The sequence below is a fragment of the Dromiciops gliroides genome, chromosome 6 (genome assembly GCF_019393635.1).
Source record: "Dromiciops gliroides isolate mDroGli1 chromosome 6, mDroGli1.pri, whole genome shotgun sequence".
Lineage (NCBI taxonomy): Eukaryota > Metazoa > Chordata > Mammalia > Microbiotheria > Microbiotheriidae > Dromiciops > Dromiciops gliroides.
In genome coordinates this window covers 153,212,708-153,232,317 of record NC_057866.1, presented here as the reverse complement: position 1 = coordinate 153,232,317, position 19,610 = coordinate 153,212,708, and the positions used below count along the sequence as shown (strand labels likewise).

Genomic DNA, 19,610 nt, shown 5'->3' with positions numbered 1-19,610 from the left:
TATTATTATTATCCCCATCTTACAGATGAAGAAACTGAGGCAGACAAAGCTTAAGTGACTTGCCCAGGGTCCCGCAGCTAGTAATTATCTTGAGATCATATTTGAACTCATCTTACAACTCCAGATCCAAAATCCTATCCATTGCACCATCTAGTGGCTTTTGAGGGATGAATATTCTGGATCAGGAGACCATGGCTGCCTAGCAACAACAGCGTGGATGAGGGAATAAAAAGAGAGAATGATTAACATGAGGATAGAAGGTATAGTATTGACAGCAAAATGGGTACCAGTTATAATATTTATTCCTCTTTCCTCAGGCCTATACAACAAAATCACAGGCTTCTGAGGCACATTTTACTAGGGTGTGTGCTTGGTGAATTTTATTTCTTTAAAGACATCTATCAAATATTCAGTTAAACAACATGTTGGTTTTATTCATCAGACTAAAGAGATGAAAACACAACGCATGGTAGCGAGGTGGCACAGTGGACAAAGCACTGGACTTGGAGTCAGGAGGCCTGGGTTCCCATCCCAACTCTGACATTTACTAGTTGTGTGCTCCTCAATGACTTGTTAAAGTTCTCCAAACCTCAATTTCCTCATCTGTGAAATGGGGTTGATAATACCTGTTCTTCTTGCCTCGGAGCTGGGAGGTACAAATGAGGTAACATACATACCGTATACTGCTTCACTGCTTTGTGAATGTTAAAGTGCTGGTTATAAAGCCATGCCCACCCGCATTCTCATACCAACTCCAAAGGTAAGTATAGAAAGCTTGGATGTGACTATCTAAGCTTCTCCAGAGATTTATAGCAGACAGAGGCTGGGCAGAGAAGCTTTCAGGCTCGCAGTGCAAGGAGAAATGAGGACAACATGTAACAGTTCTTAAGACCACGCTCTCCTGACACCATGAAGTACATCTAAAAGGCTTAGTGAGAAAGGTTCTTTGTCTTTGCAAAGGAGAACTGGATATTGAATTGCTTAACCTGGATTAAAACTGTACAAGTGGCTTATTATCTCTCCAATTTTTCCTGCTGGAGTAGAGGCAACTTAACATCTCTCTTTCATTAGTTAAGCCCCATAGGACTGTTAGTCTAAGAAGGCAGAGGGAAAATACTGTGAAGTTATGAAATGTCAATGTATTGTCTTACTTATAGCTCATGAGCTCCCACTAGATCTCTCCATATACTGCTCTCTGTCTGTGTCATGGACATCAATACCTTGCACATACTGTTAGATGAATCATCTTTACATTCAAAATTCAAAGGTCCTTTTTGTTTGTTATCTTGTTGTCTAAGTTGTTGGTTTTTTTCACTTGTGCTTTGCTAGTGGCCCCATTTCCTATTGCTCTTGGGCTCCTGGACATTTTTGTGCATTTCTGGGGTGGAAAAAGTCACTGTAGGGGCAGCTAGGTGGCACAGTGGATAAAGCACTGGCCCTGAAGTCAGGAGGACCTGACTTCAAATCCGACCTCAGACTCTTAACACTTACTAGCTGTGTGACCCTGGGCAAGTCACTTAACCTCAATTGGCTCACACACAAAAAAACAAAACAAAAAAACCCCCAAAACAAAACAAAACAAAAAAGTCACTGTAGTTTCTCATTGCATTTATAGATCATTACTTGCTTTGATGTAAGTTTCAGGGTTTTGCTGGAGTAAATACGGGGGAAGCAGGTGGTTTGCCTCCCACTTGGGCCGCCATCTTGGCTGCAAGATTAGTAGCAGGTTTTTAAACTCCTCATCCAGTGTTCATACTGATTCCATGCTCCCTTCTTGAATGATCTTTCATATATTTCAGCTATCAATCCCAAGAAGGCAACGGAGAGATGCATGGTGGTTCTAAATGGAACCACAAGGAAGAACAAAAGGAAAGTGTGGGATGACAGAAAAGTATCATTTAAAAAGGACAGAGCTCAAGGCTATGGTAAAGGATAACCGATGGCCCAGCCAAAGGCCCCATCGATATCCTCCTGGTGGCAGACGAAAGGGAGGATTGTCACAAGAACACTGAGAGGACCCTTCACAGTGAATGTATGGGAAGACATAAATGAACATCACACAAGATGGCAGGTCTGGTGGAAACCTGCATCCTGGAGGAAGGGAGGGAGGGACTACATCCATGAGCTCACAGATCTTGGTGAGCAGTTGAGTCAAGTACTATCTTTATTCAGAACTTTCCTTCTGGCATGGGAAAGAACCCCAACTCTGGAGTCAGGGGACATGAGTGCAAATTCTATTACTCCTGTGTGACCGTGGGTAAGTCATTTAGCCTGCGTAGTCCTTGTTTTCCCACATCTGTACAATGAGGGGGTTGACAAGATGGTCTCTAAGAAAGTTCCTTCCAGCTCAATGACCCTAGAATTGAATTGAATTCTTATAATGATAACAGGGGTGACAATATTGCTCTGAAGCAATGGTCCCTGAATCATTATTTTATTAAAATGGAAGCAAAAATAGACGAGTTTTCCCAGACTTTGCCATCTTCGGATAGCTCTTGAATTTTCTTCCTTTGTGAAAGGAAGACTGGTAATGAAGTAATGTAAAATTTTACCTAGTTCTTTCTTATTTGTAGAAAATCTCAACAGCTTGTGTGACCTTAGATAAGTCACTCTCCTTCTGAAGGTCTCAGTTTCCTCATTTAAAAAGTGAACAGGAAAAAAAAAGTGAACAGATTGGACTCCATGACCTCCAAACTTGCTTCCATCTCTGAATCCCATGATCCTAATCTTGAATAATGCACACATAGAGTCCTGCTTACTCTGTCTTCTAGGGCTGAGCGGTCATTTATTCACAGAGCATTTTAAGTTCTCTAGATGATATCAAATATCATCTTATTGACTCAATTATGCTCTTTGTGAAGGAACAGACTGTGTTGAACTAAAAGGAAGAGAGTACACAAATAGCCAATGACTCCCTGAATGCATCTAATAAACAGCTCTATCTGCATGGTCCCATACAGTCCTGGTAGGCATGTAAGACATGATGGAGAGAGTGCTGGACTTTGGAGTCAGTGGGAACTTCGGTCAAATCCCACTTCTAACACTTGTGTGATCATTGGTAAATCACTTAATCTCTATGAGCCCCAGTTTTCTTATGTCAAAGATTAGGAGATATGATAGGGGCTGCTAGGTGGCAAAGTGGATAGAGCACCAGACCTGTAGTCAGGAAGATTCATCTTCTTGAATTCAAATATGGACTCAGACACTAGGGCAAGTCACTTAACTCTGTTTGTCTCAGTTTCCTCATCTGTAAAATGAGCTGGAGAAGGAAATGGCAAACCACTGCAATATCTCTGCCAAGAAAACCCCAAATGAAAAAAAAAACCCAGATGGGGTCACAAAGAATAGGACATGCCTGAAAAATGACTGAACAACAACAAATACAAATGATGCAGTGTCATCCAGTAGACATCACTCTGGCCTTGGAGTCAGGAAGACTCAAGTTTAAATCCTGCCTCAGACACTCGCTCTTTGTGATCCTTGGCAAGTCACTTAGAAAACAGAGAAAGAAACAAGGTGTTAGAGTTAGTTGATGGGGGCATTGAGATGTTAAATGATTGAGCCCAGGTCTTTCTGAGTCCACCCCTCCAGCCCTGTGGCATAACGCCACTACTAATAATATTATTTCCAATACTATTCTGTTATTATAGCATGCAATCCTAATGTTATGATGATAATCATTATTATTCTTACCCAGCCCACAGGTAGGCAATTGTGGCTATTGTGAGGCTCAGATAAGATATTATGTAAAGTGCTTTGCAAATCTTAAAGCACTATATAAATGTCAGCTAACATCTGAGGGAAAGGCTGCTTCAGAGACCAGTGGAAAATCCACTGCTGAGTCACTTCTGTTGTGAGGTAGGAAGAGAGGAATCAGGGAGGGAGGGAGGCAACTTCCTGGAGGCAGAGAAAGAGGAAGGAGTGATATTATGTTTAGGGAGTGCAGTATTGCACCTCTTGTCCTGGCAAAAGTTGGAAGTGAGTTTTTAATTGGTTGTCCCTCAGGCCCAGGGAACAGATCCATAATAGTAGGCCTCCATTAGAAGTACTCACCCTTATCCACAGATCCGGGAGACCCCAGTACAAGTGGATAGAGTATATAGGTGTATCAAATGGATCCTGGGGGCAGTGTTGGGCTCTGGAGAGAAGTTTGTCCCATCTGAGTGTTGGGGGTAAGGTAGGGGTGGGGAGTTCTCTCCAAACACCCCCACCTCCCACCCCTCAACCCCCAACCCCCTCCGGTCACCATTACAGGTCACAATCAGATGATCCAGAGCTCATTGGACCCAAGCTTCTCATCTTACAAAGGAGGAAACTGAGGCCTCAAGAGGAGACATGGTGTCATCTGGAAGAGGTTCCTGATAATGGGCTAAAAGGGAATTCATAGGATCAAGTCCTATATGCGAATGCATATCCTGAAAACTGTACAGTAACTACATTAGAATTGTATGAGGTAAAAGATACACAGGAATAGATAGACGCAAAATTTTATTCCTGCCCTGCCTGCCATTTCAATGATCAATTCTGTCCTGAACTTACTGTGCACGAAATACCCTCTCAAATGCTGGTGACCCGCTGGTTGCTGGGGGTTGGATCTTGTACTTCTTCCTGGCGCTTCCCACCTTCCAAACAAAGAACACTGCAAGGGAAAAAGAATTCACTGTAATTTAACAGGAGGCGAAAGAGCAAACAACAATCACAAACAAACACTACCCGGACATCCGGATCTGCATCTGCATCTGCATCCTTAGGAGCTGTATTGCCACAACCAAGTCCCTTTAATCTCCCTGAGCCTCACTTTGGTCATCTGTAATATGGGGATATGACCTACATCCCAGGGATTTTTGGAGGGGGAAGAGGGGGAGAGTGGAGAGGAAAGCTCTTTGCAACTGGTAAAGCAATCTGGAAATGTGAATTTCTAATCTTTTGCCTTCCCACTTCTCATATCCTCTCTTCAACCCAGTTTCTTTTCCTCAATTACTTGAATTCCTTCTCCCACTCACTAGTTCTTTTGAAATCATTTGTCTTTGTTACACCAAGTTTGCAGCTTTAATCTCTAACTGTGTTACAGAATTAGTAGTGATGTATATCCTTCTGTAGCGCGATATGGTAATCTCTCCGACAAGAAGCTTGTAAATATTGAAGTGGATTTAGTAAGGAGTAGCCCAGCAGGCTGCCTCCTTTCCCTTAATCCCCCTCTGCTCCAAACAAGCTGTTGTGCAGTACTTAAATGTTCTGAAGTGTGTAACTGGCTAGGATTGGTTTCTTCTCATTTAAACTGGCAGTCATTTCTAATGAAGACTTTGAGAGGAAGGAGAGAGGGTTTTGAAGTGTGTGGTGCAGAAGGCAGATCGTTTCCTCTGTAGCCTGTGAATCTAGGGGTGAGATTTTCAGAGCAGGAAGAGGCCAGAGGTCTATGGATTTGATTGGCAACTGCAACATGGGACCTTTCTACAGATAAAATTAGGGATGGGTTGTTCTGGACCCTGTCCCTCCCGTAGCCTCTTGCTTCCTGTGAGATTCTGAGCAAATCACTCTTAGTAAGGCATAATTTCTGCATTTGTAGAATAGGAACAGTGCTGGAATTTATCTCAGGAAAACAATCAAGCATTTAACCAAAAAGCCCAGGACTACCAAAGTTCATGTATGGGCAAGAAAGAGTTGTAGAACTCTCACGTACCACCTAACACCTGTCAGATTGGCTAATATGACAAAAAAGGAAAATAATAAATGTTGTAGAAGCTGTAAAAAAATTGGAACACTAATGCATTGTTGGTGGAGCTGTGAACTGATCTAGCCATTCTGGAGAGCGATTTGGAATTATGCCCAAAGGGCTATAAAGCTATGCATAACCTTTGACCCAGCAGTGCCACTGTTGGGTCTTTTTCCCAGGGAGATCGTGGAGAAAGGAAAGGGACCCACATGTTCAAAAATGTTTATAGCTGCTCTTTTTGTGGTGGCAAGGAATTGGAAATTGAGGGGTTGTCCATCAGTTGGGGAATAGCTGAACAAGTTGTGGTATATGAATGTAATGGAATTCTATTGTGCTGGAGAAGTGATGAGCAGGAGCAGTTTGGAGAAACCTGGAAGGACTTGCATGGACTGATGATGGGTGAGATGGGCAGAGCCAGAAGAACATTGTACACAGTATCATCAACATTGTGTGTTGATTGGCTGTGATGGACTGGATTCTTCTCACCAATGCAATGGTACAGGAAAGTTCCAGGGGACTCATGATGGAAAGGGCTCTCCAAATCCAGAAGAAAAAAAAAAGAACTGTGGAATTTGGATGCTGATTGAACCATACTATTTTTTTTGGTTTTGGTGCTGTTGTTTTTCAATTTTGAGATTTTTCCTTGTTGCTCTGATTCTTCTCTTATGGCATGACTGATGCAGAAATATGTTTAATGTTGTTATGCATATGTATATGTGTGTATATGTATGTATATATATATATGTAGCCTATATCAGATTGCCTGCTGTCTGGGGGAGGGGGGGAGGGAGGGGAGGGAGGGGGGGAAATTGGAAATTGGAAATCTTACGTAGACAAATGCTGGGAGCTGTCTCTACACGTAACTGGAAAATAATAAAAAATACTTTTATTTTTAAAAATTAAAATTAAGAGTTGTAGAAACATTGCCTTCCCTTATAATAAATGTCATCTTAGAAGGATAGTGGAGGAACATTGTGGCACAATGAGTAGAGGCCATGTCATTAAATCATGAAGACCTTTTAAACGTACATAGATCATGGGTCCTCTGCACTGACACACCTGCCCCATGTTTGATGCCACACCTATGGGAAGGGTTCACGTCATTCCTCTAACACATAATGGCTTTGTGACTCTGAGCAAAGCATTTCACTCTCAATTTTCCAGGCAACTTGTTGACTATTCAGACAAGTTGTTGACTTGTATCTGTGAACGACATCTTCACACTAAGTTCACTACTGATAAAATCGCATACCTGGAACCACCACAATCCCACTCAATTCTAGTTCACCCCAACATATTTCTCTCCCCAAATGATGGTAGTAAATATAAGAGAGAGCTTTGGAAAATATGCTAGGGGTGGGCATGATTTGTTGAACTTATCAAATTGTAGAGTCACAGAACTAAAGGGAACTTAAAGATCATCTGGTCTAAGTGCCCATTGTATGTTTAATCTTCTCTCCAATATCACTGATAGTCCTCCAGCCTCTGCTTAAACACTTCCGTGGACGGGGAACTCACTATCACACAAGATAATCTATTGCCTTCTTTAGATAGCTCTGATGATTAGAAAGTTCTTCCTTATGTGATCTGAAATTTGTCTCCATTCAGTAGTCCCAGGTCCCCATTCCTGCCTCTCTCTTTCTCTAAGCCAAATAACTCTGTATGACATGTTTTCTAGACCATTCGTCAGTCTGATCACCTTCCCCAATCTGTCATCAGAAGCAGTACCCAGAAGTTAACCCAGAAGTATAGATATGATGTGACCAGTGCAGAGTGCAAAGGAACTCTCAACTTCCTTGTTTTGTACATTCGATTTCTCTTTGTGCCAGCTAAGTTTGCATGAACTCTTTTAGGAGTCACTCCACTCTGCTGACTCATACTTAGCTTGCAGTCTGCTAGAATCCCCAGGTCTCCCAACTGAATTGCTGTTAAACTTCTCCTCCAGCCTGTACTTGTGTAGTAGTTTGGGTGTTTATTTTATTAACTCAAGAACAGGATATTGTATTTCATCCCCGATGCTTTTACCTTGTTTGTTTCAACCCATCCTTCCTGCCAACTGAGATCTTTTTTGTATTCTGATTCTCTCATCTAATATATTAACTATTCCTCTCAGCTTTGGGGTGTCCACCAATGTGATAAGCATGCCTCACCAGTCTGATTCTGGATTTCAAGGGCCAAAGACCGAGATTGGCATTCAGTTGTTCACACTCCGTTGGTTTATTTCTTTCTCATTTGTATTCACATCTTCTGGTTTTCTATCACCTGTATTTCCCACTGCCAGTCTGGATCCCAGCCATACTCCTTCAGGCCTCTGTCTATACCCCAGGACTTCCCAAGCCATCCTCTCCCCACTTCTTCAGACGGTCCATCTCCCACTGGCACCTCTAGCCTCCTGACCCCTAGACCATAACCCAGTCTACTTCTATATATTGGGGAATGGCCTTCCCAAGGTCTTACAGAACAAACATCACCATCTGCAGAAGTTTGGAGCGAGAGGGAAGACCCTGAATATTCAAATATCCTTCCTCCCTCAAGAAGCCTCTGCTAATCACAGATAGTTTGGCTAGACTCGTTCTCCACTGATTAGCAAACTCCCATCCCTCTTATTCTCCCCTGAACCTTTCTACTGCTAATATACAAACCAATCTCCAACTGCCTGCTCCCTTATCCCCATCCTCCTCAACTCTATCCCCTAGAATCCTACTCCAGATCTTCCCACCCCTTCTACTGTGCTCTCTGGAATGCCTTCTCCATAATTCACAAACTCCCATTCTTGTTAAATAAATATATTTTCCCTTCTTACTCCCTCCACCTGCCACTCACTGGTCATGCTTCTCTCCTTATGATACTTCATCCCAGGCCATCCTTTCCAGTAATGGCTGCACCTTCTCTCATAAATAACCCCTTCTCTGGGGCAGCTAGGTGGCACAGTGGATAAACCACAGGCCCTGGATTCAGGAGGACCTGAGTTCAAATCCAGCTTCAGACATTTGACACTATCTGTGTGACCCTGGGCAAATCATGTAACCCTCATGGCCCTGCAAAAATAAATAAATAAATAAATAAACAATAACAAAACAACCCCTTCTCCCAATTCCCAGTGGTGAGGGGAGTCTGCATATTCCCTGCTTTCCATTGCCCCATCCAGATTCTCTCTACCACCAACACTCAGCAACTTCTCCTCCTTTAAGGCTCACAATATCTGAATTTATCACCAAATTCAGATCCTAGTGGCCATTACCTAGAAGACTCAAAGGCATTATTCTTCCCTTCTCAATGAATTCAATGCCCAGTTCACAGTCTTTATCTCCACTCCTTCCCTCATATTAAGGGACTTCAACATATATCTTGATGTTCCCTCAACTATTCTTCTTGCCTCAAATCTTTCCCTACTCCAATTCATCTCCTACTCAAATGCCAAAGTGATTTTCCTAACCATGTCACTCCCTACTCAATAAATTTCAGGGGTTTCCTATTAACTCCAGGATCAAATATAAAATCCTTTGTTCAGCATTTAAAACCCTTCCCAGTATGGTCCCTTCATACCTTTCTAGTCTTCTTATACTTTACTCCCCTCCTCATATTCTGCAATCGTTGTTGTTGTTGTTACTTGTCCTTCTTTCTCAAAGAGGACCTTGACATCAGGAAGTGATGTCAAAACTTGCAATGAATTGGATTTAAGTGAGGGAGGGCTGTGCAAGGTCACCAACCTCACTCTCTCCTCCAGAGCCATCTCAGCCCAGTGGCAAGATAGATATCCGGATGACTGGAGATGGCCCCATATGTTTAAGGCAATTGGGGTTAAGTGACTTCCCCAGGGTCACAAAACAAGGAATTGTCTGGCTTGATTTGAATTCAGGTCCTCCCAACCTCAAGGCCAGTGCTCTATCCACTGAGCCATCTAGCTGCTCCTCACCTAGGATACTCCATTTCCTGACTCCACACACTTCCAAAGACTGGTTTCCATTCCTGGAATGCTCTCCCTCCTCATTCACTGCTGCCTTCCAGCTTCCCTGGTATCCCTCAAGACTCAGCTCAAAATCTTACTTTCAGCAGAAGGCAGTTTTCCTGCTATTAATACCTTTCCTGGGGCAGCTAGGTGGCACAGTGGTTAAAGTGCTGGCCCTGGATTCAAAAGTACCTGAGTTCAAATCCGGCCTCAGATACTAGACACTTACTAGCTGTGTGACCCTGGGCAAGTCACTTAACCCCCATTGCCCCACAAAACAAAAACAAAACAAAACAAAAAAATACCTTTCCTTTGAGACTGAATTCCACTTATAGTGTACAGGTATATATCTTCTATTTACCTAATTATTTGCATATTGCCTTTCCCATTAGAATGTGAGCTCCTTGAGGTTGGGTCCATGTTTTTGCCTTTCTTTGTATCCCAGAACTTAGCACAGTGCCTAGAATGAAATAAGCACTTAATAAATGCTGGTTGAGTCCCTAATAAACTGATCCCCTGTGAGTCATCTCTTATAATATTTTTTTAAGTGGGAGAAAAAAATTCCACAAAACTAACCAACATATTGGGGGAAAGCCTGATATCATATGCAGTTTTTGGTCTATTAATAGTATATCAAGTAGCTAGGTGGTATAGTGGATAGAACACTGGCACTGGAGTCAGAAGGACCTGGTTTTAAATCCAGTCTCACACACTTGACACTTACTAGCTGTGTGACCCTAGGCAAGTCACTTAACCCCAGTTGCCTCACCAAAAAAAAAAATTTATATATATATATATATATATATATATAGTGTGTGTGTGTATATATATAGTGTATTTATATATAGTGTGTATATATATAGTGTATTTATATATAGTGTGTATATATATAGTGTATATATATATAGTGTGTGTATAAAACAATCTAGAGGAAAAAAGTATATAATAAAAAAATCTAGAGGAAAGGATTTTATATTCGATCCTGGAGTTAATAGGAAACTCCTGAGGGTATATTTATCCTAACCACCTTACCACAAACCTGTATCTCAATATTGGTTCTGGAAAAATTGAAACAACCAGATTCTTCCTAGAAACCAGCCCTGCCCAGAACTTTTTAGATCAATATTATATAGCCCAGGGATACAGTCTGTCTCATGAATGCTGAGCCAGACAAAGGGAGCCAGAGGCCTTTACAAATACACCAATCCAGGATATACAGACCCCAGACAACTTCAAATATCAATCTGGGTAGGCCAGGTAAAGGTATTGTTAGAAAAGAAAAGGAAAAAAAAAGGAATTGTTAGAATTCATTTGGTTTCATCAGGTGCGGCCCTTGACGAACTCATCAGTTATTCTACATGTTTCTATTTATAATTCATGTACAGTATTTTGCAAATCTTAAAGAGCCATATAAATGTGACCTTCTCCTGAATTCTCTATCCTTCTAGCTCTTGTCCTGTATCTCTCCTCCCCTCCTCAGCTAGAACTCCTTTAAAAAGCCATTTCCATGAGATATTGCCACTTCCTCTCCTCTCGCTGGCTTCCAAACCCTCTGCAATCTGGCTCCTGAACTCATTATTCAGCTGAATTTCTTTTCTCCAAAATTGCCAATGATCTCTTAGCTGCCAGATCGAATGGCCTTTTTTTAATCCTCATTCTTCTTGACCCCTCTGCAGTCTCCCTATCACCCTTTCCTCCCAGATCCTGTCTGAGTTTATGTAGCACTTATCTCCTTTGTTTCTCTTCCTACCAATCTGACTGTTCCTTCCCAGGCTCTTTTGCTGAATCATCATCCATACCACAATAATAACTAACTGAATGTGTAGCTCAAGGTTCAATCCTGGGCTCTCTTTTTTTCTTCATTATTCACACACATGAATTTGACTATCATCTCCACAAAGATGACTTTCAGTTCTATATATCCACCCTTAGGCTTTCTCCTGAGTTCATTCTTGAGTCACCAACTACAAATTAGACATTTCTAACTGAAGATCCTCTAGGTATCTTAAACCCCATGTGTCCTAAGCAAAGCTCATTTGTCTCCCATAAATCCACTCCCTTTATGTATTCCCCTGTTTCTGCTGAGGGGACCGCTATCCTTACATTCACCCAGGCCTGTAACCTCCTCATCATCTGCAGTTCCTCATTCTGACCCCACCCCCCACATAGTCAATCATTTACCAAATCTTGTCACTTTTACTTGTGTAACATCCCTTGAATAGCCTCCTAATTGGTCTCCCTCCTCCATTCCAATCCATCCTACCCCCAGATGCTAAAGTGACTTTACCCAAACTCCAAGTCTAACCATGTCTCTCCCCTAAACAATACATGCCAGGGACCCTCCATTTTTTCCCAATATTTTATTTGATCCCAATAGACTTGGCTCTTCTCAGCACTGCAACAATCCAAAACAGTTTCAATGAACTCATGATAGAAAATATTCTCAACATCCATAAAAAAGAACTGTGAATTATGAATGCAGATTGAATGATACTGTTTCTACTTTTGGAATGTTTTTTTTTGCCTTCTTATTTGAGGTTTTTCCTTTGTGCTCTAATTCTTCTTTCACAAGATGACTAATGTAGAAATATTTTCGATGTGACTGTACATATACAACCTATATCAGACTGCTTTCCATCTTGGGGAGGAGGGAGGGAAAGGAGGGAGAGAGAAAAGAAAAATTTGGAACTAAAAATCCAGTGTAAACAAATGTTGAAAACTATCCTTATATGTAATATGTAACTGGAAAATAATAAAATTTAAATTAAAAAAAAAGATTAAACAGACAAAAAACACAATCTGATCCCAAAGCTGCCTATCCATCCTTGTACATTTTACTACCCTTTATGTACAATCTGATTTAGTCAAATTGATCTTATAACTGTTCCTCCAACATGCCCAGCTGTCATCTACATGCCCTTCCATTGGCCACCTCAAGCCTCTTATTCACTCCTTCCTTCCCTCTGCCCATTGGAACTATTGGTTTCCACTTAGCTCAAAAACCATCTCTTAAATAGAGCCTTTCCTGATCCCTTCAAAATTACCTTAGATCTTTTGAGTCTATACCTATATGCACACAAGTTGCCCATCCTACCTAGATTATAAACTTCTTGAGGGAAGAAGCTATTTCATTATTGTCTTTGAAATCTCAGAACTGAGCTCAACGCTTGGTAGACAGAGGGGTCTTAATAAAAGTTTGGCTATTGGTTAATGGATTGAATGACTTGGGGTAAAACCATTCGGTTGATTTCAAATTCACCCCACTCAAATGTTTCCCTGCCCTCTCTCCCTCCATCTTCTTCTATCCCTCTGCTATTCTCTGTAGACTGCTGTAGTTGGAGGAATCAGGACCTGGGCAAATCCCCCAACGTAGACACTTCTGGCCTTCAGAAACTCATGGCTCAGCCCTCATAAATAAAGGAGAAAGCTGTTACACAGCCTCAATCTCTGACATAGATACTGGCTTTTGTCCCAACCTGAGCCCATTCAGTTTCCAAATTCCAGGTAAATAAATGTTCTGCTCTGGCTTTTTGTCCTTCCTTCCCCTCTTTCTCCCTCCTTACTCTCCTCCAACCCCTTTCTAAATACTTCTTACTCCCATTAGTCATGTAATCAATGGATTTAGAACTGGAAGAGAGAGTGTGATGTAATGGTTAGGGCACTGGACTTTGAGGCAAGAAGACTGAGATCTGACCTGAGGTCTCAGACACTTACTGAACTGTGTGACCCTGAGCACAGGTTAACCTCAGTTTCCTCATCTAGAAGATGCAAGGATTGGTCTCAAGGACCTAAAATATCCCTTCTAGCTGTAGATGAGCCTATAGGATTTTCAATATCATCCAGTTCTGCTTCCTCATTTTACAGATTAAGAAACTGAAGTCCAGGAAGGAAAAGGGATTTTCCCTTCATAGAAAGTAAATAGCAGGGCAGCTAGGTGGCACAGTGGGTAGAGCACTGGCCCTAGAGTCAGGAGGACCTGAGTTCAAATCCAACCTCAGACACTTGATACTTACTAGCTGTGTGACCCTGGACAAGTCACTTAACCCTAATTGCCTTACAAAAAGAAAAAAAGAAAGCAAATAGCTTGGGGCAGCTAGGTGGTGCAGTGGATAAAGCACCAGCCCTGGATTCAGGAGTACTTGAGTTCAAATCCAGCCTCAGACACTTGACACTTACTAGCTGTGTGACCCTGGGCAAGTCACTTAACCCCCATTGCCCGCCAAAAAAAAAAGCATCTGAAAGTAAATAGCAGAGTAAGAATTCAAGCCCAACTCCATCAGTGTTCTTTCCAACACACACATAGTCCTTCTCCCCTGGCCTGTCTGACTGTTCTGTGACCTGACATAGATCCACATCGTTACAGCTAAACAGATTTTTAAAAACCTAATTCACACATGAACTAAGAGTCAAGTACAACCTAACCATCTGTCCTTCTCCAGCTCCAAGTGTTGCACTAAGGGATTTGGATCAATTAGTCATTCTAATTTGAGGCTGAAGGTAATTAATTATATATAATTAAATGCATGTGGTCCATACATATGCGAATTTCTGATCATGTGGCCTTCTATTTAAAATTTTTTTTAAATTCTTGCTCCTGCACTAGGCTCTAATCTAAGTTTTCTCAGTCCTCACCCAAACATCTGCCAACCAGCCCATCTATTTTTCCCTCTCTTAACCCACACCACCCACTGGACCAACCACAGAGAAAGCTCTTTGTGAAAATGAGCAGCATATCCTCAGGCCAACTGCTTTCTCTGTTTGGGGGGCAGGAGATATAAACACTCCTCTAGATCTGTCTTGAGTTCCCAGAGTAAGGGAGCAATAGTATATATCAGCTCCATGAAGTTAGAGATAGTGCTTATCTGCACTTTGTGTCACACTTCTACTTCTCCTTCAGTGCCTAGCAAAGGGCTTTGCAAACAGTAGAATCACAAGATTTGGAGTTAGAAGGAAAGGTGGGAGGCAGCTAGGTGGCACAGTGGATAAAGTACCGGTTCTGGATTCAGGAGGACCTGAATTCAAATTTGGCCTCAGACACTTGACACTTACTGTGTGACCCTGGGCAAGTCACTTAAGCCCCATTGCCTCCCACACACAAAACAAAAACAAAAACAAAAAACAAGGAAAGGTTGGCACTGAATGAATGAATAATGAATAATTTAGGAATCCAAAAGTAACATATCCTGCCTTGCACCTAAGAAGGCGTTAATATCAAACTCCAGAGTATGCTTTGCAAGAATTTCATAAACACACAAGTCAAATATAGCAATACAGGAAGCTAAGTAGGTTGGGACACTTTGGACTTTTCCCTCAGGTAATTCTGATTATAAACCTCAACCTTTTCCTCAATAGATAAGTTATCAAAGGCTATGAATAAGCAGTTTTCAAAACCAGCTTTGAAAACAATAAATGAACATATGAAGATGCTACAAAGTATATAGAATGTATCTGAAGAAGAGAAATTCAAGTTAAAATAACTGTGAGGTTTCATTTCACTCCATGCAAATTGGTAAAGATGGCAAAAGATGGGAGCAATCAAAGTCAGAGGGACTGTAAGAAGACAAACATACACTGTTGGTAGAGCTGTGAAATTGTTTAACCATTCTGTATTTCAATTTGGTATTGGCGGGGGCGGAGGGTGGGGGGTGGGGAGAGAATGGCCAAACTATCTATAGCCGTCCCATTTAGTATTTTATTTTTCTCCAATTTCAAGTAAGAACAATTTAAACTTTCATTTTAAAAACTTTTGAGTTCCGAATTATCTCCCTTCCTCCCTCCTTCCCCCCATACTGAGAAGACAAGCAATTTTATATAGGTTATACATGTGTAGTCATGCAAAACATTTCCCTATTAGTCATGTTGTAAAAGAAAACTAGACCCCCCAAAATCAAGAAAAATCAAGTAAAAACAAAAATGTTTCAAATCTGTATTCAGACATCATCAGTTCTTTCTCTGGGGATGGATAGCATTTTTCATCATAAGTCCTTCAGAGTTGTCTTAGATCTTGTACTGCTGAGAATTGCTAAGTCATTCACAGTTGATAATCTTCCAATATTGCTGTTACTTTGTATACAATATCTTTAACTTTGTATCAGCTCATGTAAGTCTTTCCAGGTCTTTCTGAATACATCCTGCTCATAATTTCTTATAGCACAATAGTATTCCATCATAATCACATACCACAATTTATTCAGCCATTCCCCAATTGATGGGCATCCCCTTAATTTCCAGTTCTTTGCCACCAGAAAAGAACCACTATAAATATTTTTGTACAAATAAGTCCTTTTCCTTTTTTATCTCTAGATCCAGACCTAATAGTGGCATTTCTAGGTCAAAGGGTATACGTGGTTTTATAGCCCTTTGGATATAGTTCCAAATTGCTCTACAGAAAGGTTGAATCAGTTCACAGCTCTACCAACAGTGTATTAATGTCTCATTTTCCCCACATCCCTGTCAATATCTGTCATTTTACTCTTCTATCCTATTATCATTCCAAGAGGGATGAGGTAACATTGTCTATAGTAATCCCATTATTGATCATAGAGCCTAAGGAGGTCAGATGGAAACAAAGGTTTGATATATATTAAATTATTTGTTGCAGAACTCTTTGTGGTAACAAAGAAGAATGAACAAGGAGGATAGATACCAATTGGGGAATGATATAAAAATCTGCAGTATATGAATGTCATGGAATATTGTGATGCAATAAGGAATGACAAACGTGAGGGATTCAGAGTAACATGGCAAAATGTGAATTAATTCAGAATGAAATAAGCAGAATCAAGAAAAACATACAAAATGACTACAATACAAATGGAAAGGAAGCTGAACTCTAAGCAATGGAAAAACCTATGAAAGTCCTAGAGGAGAGATAATAAACCACACCTCCTGCCTCGCAGCAGAGGGCTTGGGGAAGACCACTAAGACAGAATATTGTATAGGATGTAAAATGAGATTTCTGTACCTGCTGGTTTTGTTTGTTTTTTGTAACAAAGAAGGGTTCTATCATCTCAAGACAAAAAGCATCAATGAAACATATTTAAAAGAAAACATTTTCAGTGTTTTTCTGGCACAGATCTACTAGCAAAATCTTGCATTTCATAGGGAGTCTCATTCACCAGTGATCAGGACCTCTTGCTTTGTTGAGGAAATAATAAGTATAGCTTATTTATCTAGAATTCTAAGGATTGTGAAACATTTTATATAATTAGTCAGTGAGTAGACATTTATTAAATATTTGCTATGTGCCAGACACTATCCTAAGGAGTAGTGGTTGGAGAGAGAAACAAACAAACAAAAAAAAGGCAAAAATAGGGTCCCTGCCCTCAAGGAGCTCCCATTCCAACAAGACAGACACCTTGTAGAAAACTATGACCATATAAGACATTTAGAGGTCAAGTGAGAAATAATCTCAGAGGGAAGGCACCAGGAGGAAGGTGGGATTTGAGCTGAAAGACATCTTGAAGGAGGGCAGCTGGGTGGCACAGTAAATAAAAGCACCAGCCCTGGATTCAGGAGGACCTGAGTTCAAATCTGGTCTCAGATACTTGACACTTACTACCTTTGTGACCCTGGGCAAATCACTTAAGCCTCATTGCTCAAAAAAAAAAATCTTGAAGGAAGCTAGGAAGCAGTGAGAAAGAGGAAGAACATTCTAATCATAAGAGAGAGATTTTCTCATTTGAGTCTCACAGTAACCTGTTGAAATTTAGTGCTTTAATATCTACATTTTACAGAAGAGGAAACTGAGATTCAGAAATGTTAAATGGTTTGTCACAAAGCTATTAAGGGTCAGAAGTGGAACTGCTTGGGGGCAGCTAGGTGGCACGGTGGATAAAGCAGCGACCCTGGAGTCAGGAGGACCTGATTTCAAATCTGGCCTCAGACACTTGATACTTACTAGTTGTGTGACCTTGGGTAAGTCACTTAACCCTCATTGCTCTGTACCCAAAAAAAAAAAAAGTGGAACTGCTAATCCAGGTTTCTCTGGTCTCCAAGGCCAGCACCGTCCGCTAGACTGTTAGGCAATAGTAGATAGGAAAGAGGCAATGAAGATAATACAGTATTTGAATTAAGCAAATTGGGCTTCCTGTACATCAAATGGATAACCTAAATATTTAGTATTCCTGGTGGGAAAGTATTTTAGAATTTAAAGGTCATTATTTCACCTCAGACTCCTCTTTTGGTGAGGAGAAGAGGGGAGAATGTGTTTATCTGATAATCCCAAGTAATATTCCGTTGATTTGAGACAATGCATTAATTATAATCTTAGTAGCATTCAGGAAATTAAGATGATGATTGAGAACAGGAGTTTTCCACCTTTGTTGTGTCACAGACCCTTTTGACAGTCGAGGGAAGCCTCAGACCCTTTCTCAGAAAAAGTTTTGGGTGTTCTTTCTTTAAAAGTCATAAAGCAAATGTACAATTTTAGTTAGAGTTGAGTAAAAATAAAAAATGCAATTGTTTTCCCATCCAAGTTCTTAGTTTCCCTGAAACCTATCTATAGAGCCTCCTTAAGCCCTTCAATTAAAACTTCCCCTAGCGGGATGCGCAAATCAATTGCAGAGCCCAATCTACCCCCAAACTAGTAGGTGACTAATGTCCACTGGCTTGGGGCAGTGACTGCAGTCACAGAATTAATAAAAGTCACTGAGAGCTGGGGACACATGGTGTACAGGCCTCCAGTAGGGAGAGATCGTCTGTTGCTCTGTTCTGAGTCCCTTTGGCTCCCAGGAGAGGGCTAATAACAGCAGGGTCCTGGCAGCCCTGAACAAGCCTTGGCCTCTTTGCTTAGTAAAGCAAAGAGGGCCTCAGACCTTCACCTTATGCAGAGCCTCCCTCCCTCCTCCCAGCCCAACCTAGCCCCCTCCCTCCTTCCAACCCAAGCCCAGGGATTCTTACTTTGTTGGCAGATGGAAAGAATAGTGACTGCAGCCAGTATTACTGAATCACTAGCCATCTCTCCTCTGGCCCCTTCCGGGTAGTAGAATTATTTGTAGAATAGGAGGAAGAGAAAAGAGAGCCTGTCAGTCTTGCAAAGTTACCACACCTTGCAAAGTGAGCCAAGCTTTTCTGAAGGCGGGGGAAACAAAGAAAGATCCGAGAAACCAGAGGTTTCCTCTTGTTAAATACAAAGATCAGGCTGGCAGGTTAGGGCTGGGAGTGTAAACAATGGGCCAGATCCACCCCTTGTCTTCCTTCCAGAAAGTACATTAACTCTCTCAGGACCATGGGATGCCAGTCCTTCCCTAAAATGATTGTGATCAATTTAAAAGTTTAAAAAGTGAAGTTCTTCACTTTTTGATGTGCCGTGATCCCCTTTCAATGTCTGCCAAAGCTTGTGGACTCTTTCTCAAAATAATGGTCCTTTTTTTTTTTTTTTTTGGTGAGGCAATTGGGGTTAAGTGACTTGCCCAGGGTCACACAGCTAGTAAGTGTTAAGTGTCTGAGGCTGCATTTGAACTCAGGTCCTCCTGACTCCAGGACTGGTGCTCTATCCACTGTGCCACCTAGCTGCCCCAAAATAATAGTCCTTAATTCATAGAATAAAATACAAAGGGAGGAAGTCAATTATACTGAAATGCATTTATTGAAATGTTGTTTTAAAAATTCACTGGTGGGGGCAGCTAGGTGGCACAGTGGATAAAACACCAGCCCTGGATTCAGGAGGACCTGAGTTCAAATCTAGTATTAGACACTTGACACTTACTAGCTGTGTGACCCTGGGCAAGTCACTTAACCCTCATTGCCCCGCCAAAATAAATAAATAAATAAATAAAATAAATTCACTGGCCCCAGGATAAGATCCTTCCCTAAAGTCCTTACCTTTTCCTTACCAGGAAGCCTTAGCCAAAGACATCTAGGTGTTGAATTGAAATAGAACACCAGGCTTGCAGTCAGGAGGACCTGAATTCAAATACGACCTCAGACTTACTGGTTGTGTGACCC

The 19,610-nt window shown here is 41.3% G+C and overlaps 1 protein-coding gene across 3 annotated transcripts in view; it reads right to left on the bottom strand.

Moving 5' to 3' along the window:
- Window positions 1-18,790, bottom strand: part of MGST2 (microsomal glutathione S-transferase 2) — a 35,531-nt gene extending 16,741 nt beyond the window's left edge. For all 3 annotated transcript variants that reach the window (XM_043971978.1, XM_043971977.1, XM_043971979.1), the window contains exons 1-2: window positions 18,564-18,790; window positions 4,540-4,639 (exon numbers count right to left, since the gene is read on the bottom strand). In XM_043971978.1, coding sequence (XP_043827913.1) covers window positions 4,540-4,639; window positions 18,564-18,621 — 158 coding nt within the window. In that variant the 5' untranslated portion in view covers window positions 18,622-18,790. The remainder of the gene's footprint in view (window positions 1-4,539; window positions 4,640-18,563) is intronic.
- Window positions 18,791-19,610: the final 820 nt, after the last annotated feature.